We start from the raw sequence: 8667 nt of genomic DNA on the forward strand, positions 1-8667 counted from the left end.
GGGATTACAGGTATGAGCCACCACACCCAGCCTATCTTTTCACTTTTAAACTATCTATATATTTAAAGTGGATTCTTGTTGAAAGCATATTGTTGAGTTGTTGGGTCCTTCTTTTCCTTTTTCCTTTGGAGGTAGGGTCTTGCTCTTCTGCCCAAGTTAGAATGGAGTGGTGTGATCATAACTCACTGAAGCCTTGAACCCCTGGGCTCAAGTGATCTCCCAACAGCAGCCTCTCAAAGTGCTGGGATTAAGTCTATCAATCTAAGAACTGTTGTCCTCAGGCTATTCATATTTAAAGTGATTGTTGATATGGTTGTATTTAAATCTACCATCTCACTAGTTATTTGTTCCATTTGTGTTTGCTTATTCCTCTTTTTCTGCCTTCTCTGGATTTATTGAGCATTTTTTTTTTTGAGACAGAGTCTCGCTTTGTCACCCAGGCTAGAGTACAGTGGCCGGATCTCAGCTCACTGCAAGCTCCGCCTCCCAGGTTCACACCATTCTCCTGCCTCAGCCTCCCACGTAGCTGGGACTACAGGCGCCTGCCACCTCGCCCGGCTAGTTTTTTGTATTTTTAGTAGAGACGGCGTTTCACCATGTTAGCCAGGATGGTCTCGATCTCCTGACCTTGTGATCCGCCCGTCTCGGCCTCCCAAAGTGCTGGGATTACAGGCTTGAGCCACCGCGCCCGGCCCTATTGAGCATTTTTTAATAGACTGTATTTTTCAGAACAGTTCTAGATTTATGAAAAATAGAGACGATAGTATAGAAAGTACCCATATAACCCAAACTCAGTGTCTGCTGTTATTAACATCTATGGTATATTTGTTACAATTAATGAACCAATAGTGATATACTATTATTAACTCAAGTCTATAGTCTATTCACATTTCCTTAGTTTTTACCTAAAACTGTATCAAATTTAGTCATCACGTCTCTTTAGACTCCTCTTGGCTATGCCAGTTTCTCAGATTGTCCTTGTTTTTAATGACCTTAACAGTTTTAAGGAGCACTGGTCAGGTATTTAGTAGAATCCTCCACCACTGGAATTCCTCTGTTTTCTCATGATGATAAAACTGGGGTTAATTGAACATTTTAAAATTCTGTTTTCTTATTATTTACACCTCTTTTAAAAATAATGAATGGTTACTTTCATGTTTAAAATATACATTTTAAATAACCTGAGTCTATTTTCAAATCCTATACCACTTTGTGTGTATTGTGAGGGTCTTCTGGTAGTGAATTTCTAATCCCAGTCTCTAATTCTTTGTTGTCATATAGTTTACTTTTACATATGCTGCAAACAAAATACTTGGCTGTTAATTTGTGCTCTAGACAGTTAGCTTTTAGAGAAATAAAAATAAGAAAAAAAAAAAAGAACTTTTTTTTATCTTCATTTCATTCTATTTCCACCTTTTTTCATTTTGTTGTTTATTTCCAAGTTGCAGTCTGATGTCATATTCTTTCTACTGGAACAGTTTACTGTGCTTTTCTTATAAAGTAGATTTGCTGCTAATGAAGTCCTTTCTTTTTTTGTTTTGTCAAAGAGCCTTTATTTCTTCTTCTTCTTTTTCTTTTCTTTCTTTCTTTTTTTTTTTTTCTTAAGACAGAGTCTTACTCTGTTGCCTAGGCTGGAGTGCAGTGGAACCATCTTGGCTCACTGCAGCCGTCTCCACCTCCCAGGCTCAGGTGATGCACCCACCTTGGCCTCCCAAGTAACTGGGGCTACAGGTGTGTGCCACCATGCCTGGCTAATTTTTTGTAGAGATGGGATTTCACGCTGTTGCCTAGGCCTGGTCTCAAATTCCTGGGCTCAAGTGATCCTTCCTGCCTTGGTCTCCCAAAGTGCTGGGATTACAGGCGTGGAGCCACGGCACCCAGCCTTGTTCTTCCTTTTTAAATGATATTTTCAGTGAGTATTTTTGAATGACATTTTCAAGTCTGAGCTGACAGTTTTTTCTTTCATCACTTTTAAGATGTCAGTGGTTAAATGTTGTCTTTTTGCTTCCATGGTGAGAAGTTTGATGTAATTCTTACCTTTGTTCATCTCTACGTAATGTTTCTTGTTTGACGGCCTTCAAGATTTTCTCTTTGTCTTTTGTTTTCAGCAGTTTGAATATGACTGGGTATTATTGAATATGACTCAGGGTATTATTTTTCTGGTATGTATTCTTGATGTTCTCTGAGGTTTTGGATTTGTGGTTTGGTATCTGTCAAGAATTTTGGAAAATTCTTGGCCATCATTTCTTCAAATATTTCTTTTGCCTTGTCTTTTTCCCTTCTTCTAGGATTCCAGTTACACACATGTTAAACTATTTGATAGTGTCCCAAAATTCTTGGATGCTCTGTTCTGGTTTGTTTGCTTTTTAAAACTCTTTTATTTCATTGCGGTTCAGTTTGGATGGTATCTACTGATGTGTCTTCAAGTTCTTTACTCACTGTATAGAGTATACCAATGAATAAGCCCATTGGAAGCATTATCTCTTTAACTGGGTTTTTAATTTCTAGCTTTTCTGTTTGATTATTATAGCTTTCATGTCTCTGATGAAATAACTTTCTTTTGAATTATTTATTTATTTAGAGATAGAGTCTTGCTCTCTAATCCAGGCTAGAGTGCAGTGGTGTGATCACAGCTCACTACAGCCTCAAACTCCTGGGCTCAAGTGATCCACCTGCTTCAGCCTCCCAGGCAGCTAGGACTACAGGTGTGTGCCACCACACCTGGCTAACTTTAAAAAATTCTTTTATAGAGAAGGGGTCTCACTGTGTTGCCCAAGCTGGTCTCGAACTCCCAGCCTCAAGCTGTCCACCCACCTTGGCCTCCCAAAGTGTTAGGATTACCAACGTGAGCCACCGTGCCTGACCTGAAATAACTTTCTGTCTTGCATGTTGTCTCTCCTTTAATTCCTTCAACATATTGATTGTAGTTATTTTTAATTTCCTGTCTGATAGTTTCAAAACCTACATCATATTTGGGTCTGGTTCTGGTGATTTCCTTGTCTTTTAAGACTACTTGGTCATTAAGTCTATATATATATATATATATATATATATATATATATATATATATATATATATTTTAAGTTGTCAAACACATAATAGCTGCTTTAAAGTATTTATCTGCTATTTCTAACATTTGGTTCATCTTGGCCAGTTTCTATTGACTGCTTTTTTTCTTAACTGTGGGTCACATTTTCCTGTTTCTTTGCATCTACGAGTTTTTTTGTTGTGTAGTGGACATTATGGATGATGTATTGTAAAAACTCTAGATTCTGTTATCTTTCCGTGAAGAGTATTTTTTTTCCTGTGGTAGCTTAGTTCCTGACTGATCACCTTGAATGGGTGTAGGTTTGGTTTTGCACTTCGTTAGGACAGGTCTGCAGAAAGCCCATGTTTCCCAAGCTTCTTTCACTTAGTTGCACTTAACTTCTAAGTTATTTATCCTCTGCCAGTCTTATTGAAGTTTGGTGTTAGGCTTTGTTGTAGTGAGACTAGAATAGATGGTACTCAAGGGCATGATTTTAATTCCTAAGCTGTGGCCTTTCTGTTGTCTTAGCTAGGTGCCAGGAGTGTTACAGCAATCTCTATTCTGGCTGGGCTGGCACTTCAGCAACTCCCAGCACTGCTCAGCCTCTGGAGTTTCTGTTTCCCTCTGAACCACTCTCCAGTAAGACCTATATAGTCTTGCCTTGAACATGCATAGCCCAGCCCATGGTTATGGACTCATGTGGAATCCCAAACTGACTTTTGCCTCCCTTCCAAGGCAGCTCCCTCTTCTGTTACTCGGTTTTGCCAATATCAGGTGTTTCAGTAGCCCCTGAATCTGATGTCTGCCTCCCCAGCTCAGTGGGTCCACTGAGCTCTGCATGAGCTCCACCTCTGCCCCACGGTCAGGAAATTGGCACAGGCAGAGAGAGTTTGGATGATCCTGGAACTTACCTTGTGAGCTTCTCTTTTCTCAGGCGTTGCCGTCTTGTGCTACCTCTTGTCTGTTGCCTGAAAATGGCTACTTCATATATTTGACCTGTTGTAATAGTCGTTTATGGCAAGAGAGCTCATCTGGCACCAGTTATTCTGTTATGGCCCAAAGTGGAACTCTCTCCCTGTGTCATTTTGAGTCTCTGGAGGCCACAGTTATGGCCAGACTTGAGAGTGGTTCCTTAGAATGTCAGCTTTATCCTTACTGTTTCAGGCAGCTCATCTGCTAGTACAGTGGTTTTCACACATTAGGAGGAAGGAGAATCATTATTCTAGGCCCCTTGATGTCATTGGCAGTGGACTTGTCATGTAACACATGACCTAAAACCTCTTGCCCCACTGTATGTAGGAAATAAGAAATTCTGAATAGACAAAGAAGTCTCCCAGTTCATTAAAGGACAATCCCACAGAAGAATCAGCAAAAAGGATATAAATAGGCAATTGCCAGAGAAGATATATAGATGACCAATAAGTAGATATTCAGCTTCACTGGTAATTAGGAGAAAGACTCATCAAACAGGGAAGAAATTAAGACATTTGCTTATACATTTTGGCACCAACATACAGAAATGGATGTCTTCATACATTGCTGTTTTGAGGTAGGAACATACACTGGTACTGCTTTTTTGGAGGACAATTGGAACAGTCTGTTGAGATAAAAAAAAAAAAGCAAAAGCATCTGACCTTGCAATATGCCTCATAGGCAGCTCCCTAGAGAAATAGTGTGCACAAAGAACTTCATGCAGAAATGCTTATGAGAGACTGCATTCGCAAAATGCTGGAAGCAACATCAAGGTCTATCACAGCGGATATTTTCATACTGTTCTTGAGCTCAATGCATAGTAACAACATGGATAAATTTCCAGGATGTAATGTTGATTGAAAGATGCAAGGCAATATAAATAGCATGGTGCTACATATATAAAATCCACACACACACATTGAGTTATTTCTCTTGTGTGTTTACATATGTGTATAGGGGTACACATAAAAAGTCTGGAAAGGTGCCCACTTAGCGGTGGTTTATCCAGGGGAAGGCAGAGGACTTTTGGATGGTAGATGGGGATAAATGAGGACTTTAGTCTTATCTGTAATGTTTTCTTTTCATTTTTTTGTAGGGGAGAACATGTTCGTCTGTTGCTTATATAATTTAAAGTTACATAATTAAAAAGTAAAGCCTAGTTCACATTTACATGGACAGACACCTGTTCCCAGCCAGCCATGTGACTGTTTCCTCTGTGCCTAGGCATGCCAGCCAGACATGCAGGGTCACACCTGTGTTCAGCGCTCATTACAGAGCTATGAAAAGTGTATTCTGGGTGAGATGGGCAAGCTGTGAATACTGCCTGTCACCCTGCAGCAAGGGGAGCCTGAAGCTGTTTGCTGGCTTTCCTGTGGGAAGTTGGCCTTTGCTTATTTCACTCAGGCTCAAGGGATGGCATCCAGAGGAGGGTGGACTGTAGGTGTGAAGCTCTTTACTTGTTCAACTCTGGGGTGTCACTTGGCATCCTTCCTTCTATTCAGAATCCTAGATGCTGGCCCCTGGGTCCAGTCCAGCCTGTTCAGGTTTTTGTTGGTAACCTTTTTGTTGGTGCCACAGGATCTCTGTATTCTGCACTGTTTATTCAGCAGCCCTCTTGGCAGTGAGGTCTGAACTTGGGCGGGCCGGCTCAGCACAGTTTGCTGGTAGGAGTGAGGCAGCCACAGACATGGAGCTCAGCCGAGGCTGGTTCATCTACGGAAGCCAGATGGTCCACGCCAGACACACATGCCTGTGCTCTGCTCGGAACTGCAGGGCAGCCTCTCCTAACGGTTAACCTAACTTCCCTCATGGCCAGGATCCCTCAGAAGAGACTTGTCACTGTTTTTCTAATTAAACCGTTCCTTATATTACTGTCGTTAAAGGAAATGTGGTACAGAAAGGTAACATCAAGGTCAAGCCAAGGGATTGAAGTTTTATTTTATATAGAGCTATTAGTTAATCTTAGCCTTTTAGGAATAATCCCATTTCCTAACACACAGCAGTTAAATACTTAGGGGAGTCCCCAGTGGCAAAATGGAAGACTTTTTAGGGCACAAGAAGCCTATAAATAAGTTCCCGACAGCTCGTTGCTTTTTTATTGAGTCTTCCCTCCCTTCCTAAATCACAGATTACTGTGAGTCTAGGTCCACACAAAGATGATCCACATTAAAGTAGACATCTACACTTGAATAATTGGATGTTATCTATCTAGACTTTAATGGCATCTTTTATAATTTTTTTAAAGGAGCTCAAAATGACTCACCCTCATGTCTTGTTTCAAAATCCGTAGAAGCCCATGTACTTCTGAGGTATATAGTTAGTGAATTATTTTCTCCACTTGGGACACGGGGAACAGAGACCAAGAGAGAATTTTGATATGTCTGGGAAACAAGTTCTCTTTTCTGTGATGGTCCCAATTGTCTGTTTATTCATTCATTAATCTTTTTTTTTGTTATACAAACCCTGACTGGAGGCCCTCTGTGCACTCTGCATTGCACTAGGAGCCAGGCTACAATGATAGGCAAACCACAGGGTTCCTGTTTCATGGACCCTCATAACCTAGACCATCATCAAAGAGTCATGTAGATAATACACTTTAAAGCAGCAGAGATGTGCATTCCACTGGAGTATTTTTGCTGCTGTGAGAGTGGAGGGTGAGGTTCTGACCTCCTGTGGGGGTACAAATAGGCTTCCCTCGAAGTGTAGCTTTGGGGCTGAGTCCTGAAGAATGAACTGGTGATTACTGAGCAAAATGGGCCACAGTTGGGGTCCCCTGCCAAGGAAAGGACAGATGGGGCATGGTAAAAGGGAGGAATTTAGAGGCCAGGGATAGTTGGAATCAGAGTGGGGACGTGTGGCTGAGGAGGAGGCTGAAGACAAAGGCAGGCCCAGAGCCGAGGAGCTGCACTGAGGACTTGGGCCTTTGTCCCAAGAGCAGAGGAGCCATTTTGAGAGATTTTATGCTAAGGAATGACATGATCAGAATTGCACATTGCAAAGAAGGTCCTGGCTGCAGTTCTAGGGGAAGGGTGGGTGTGAACGGTCAGTGATGCACTACAGAGTGGCTCCGGGAGGCGTGGAAGTGGCGCAGGGGGTGTTGAAGAGCTGGAAAGGAGCATGCTGGAGGTAAATGGAGCGCGGCAGGGAGGGCCACATGCCCAGCATGCAGGGCGTCAGCTCCTGCCTTGAGCACAGACCTGGGACATTTGTTGGAAAGAGGCAGGAGTCTGAAGTCAGGGAGGGATGACCATCATGAATTCACTCTTGGACCTGTTGCAGCCCTTGAGGCACCAACAAGAAGGGTCCCAGAGTCTAATGTGGTTATTCCCCTTCCTCCTGTCCGCACCCTGACGTGTTTCTGGAGTCTGGGAAGGTTAATGAGCCTGTGCCACAGTGAGTGATTTAGTGTTCTTGGTGGCAGAGTAAGACATAATGAAAATATATATCACTTTCAGCGAAACAGAAAAATTTTTTAAACTTATACTTGAACTTACATCCCTACCCGCAAAAACTTTCTGCCCTTCCCTGTGCCTCTTTCCAGGCCAACTACACAGACCCCCAGAGCAAACTGCGGTTCAGCACCATTGAAGAGTTTTCCTATATTCGGAGGCTGCCCTCTGACGTCGTCACCGGCTACCTGGCCCTGAGGAAGGCCACAAGCATCGTTCCCTGAGCCCGCGAAAGGGAGATAAAGTGGAAAGCTGTTTCAAAAACAGACTCTGGACTCATGATTTTGTTTCACGGAAAACAAACTCGTTCTGCTGTCAATCTGAAAATGCCAGTGCTGTGCCTTGGAAAGAATGTTTGGCTTTCATTTAAGGGTTTTTTTGAGTGTGTGTTTTCCCTCCAAGTGTGATATTTCCTGCTGAATTAAATTATACTTCAGTTGTTGCCTCAAGTAAAGGTGTTTGACAAGAAAATACAATAAAACTATACTTTTCATTTATCCCACGTCCCTGAATTTTTGTTTTAAAGTAGTGAACCCCATATAACACATTGAAAGACTCTGCAGTGAATCCACAACAGGTCTGGATTACTTCCAATCCTGGCGACCCCCTTTTAGAGCATGTTAGTCTTTGTCTTTGATCAGAATGCTTGGAAGAATTCCAAAATTGGGTCCAGAGAAGAAAGAGGCAAGTAACTTTGTTCTGTCCCACTGGGCTGGTTCTCACCTGTGCCTCTGCCTCAGATCAGCCTCCTCTCATCTTTGGGAGTGTGGGGTACCAGCATTGACACTGTCCCAAAAGGGCTTTCGTCTTGGTAGAGGAAGCCGCCCCTCTGGCTGCAGCCTGCTCCAGAAAGGGAGTGTTTGCATCTCCATCCTCCAAGAAGAGGAAGCATTTTCTTGGCCAGAGAAAGGAGAGTGTGGAGACAAGTCCTGGGCCTCTCTGGGCCCTATGCCTGCATTTCCCCAGGGAGGACAGTGGAAACAGGCCCTGGGGCTTCTGGACCACAGCTGCCTCTGCTTTGGGGGATTAGGCACCAGGTGTCCTTTCTCTCTGGGGAAAGCCCTTCTTCAGGCTTAGAGAAAATAAAACAAAGCAAGTCAGCTGGGAGAGCAGCCTGTGCAGGTGGCAGCTGCCTAGAACCAGGCTCCTTTTCCTCCAGGTTGGCAGCCCCAGTATCCTTCAGCACCTTCCCAATAACCGTGAGAGCCAGGAGGTGCT

General features: G+C 42.9%; 1 protein-coding gene across 2 annotated transcripts in view; it reads left to right on the top strand.

The window, feature by feature from the left end:
* INO80C (INO80 complex subunit C) overlaps positions 1-7946 on the top strand; it is a 29395-nt gene extending 21449 nt beyond the window's left edge. For both annotated transcript variants that reach the window (XM_007974262.3, XM_007974261.3), the window contains one exon: positions 7542-7946. In XM_007974262.3, coding sequence (XP_007972453.1) covers positions 7542-7673 — 132 coding nt within the window. In that variant the 3' untranslated portion in view covers positions 7674-7946. The remainder of the gene's footprint in view (positions 1-7541) is intronic.
* The last annotated feature ends 721 nt before the right edge of the window (positions 7947-8667 follow it).

The sequence above is a fragment of the Chlorocebus sabaeus genome, chromosome 18 (assembly GCF_047675955.1).
Source record: "Chlorocebus sabaeus isolate Y175 chromosome 18, mChlSab1.0.hap1, whole genome shotgun sequence".
NCBI classification, from domain to species: Eukaryota; Metazoa; Chordata; class Mammalia; order Primates; family Cercopithecidae; genus Chlorocebus; species Chlorocebus sabaeus.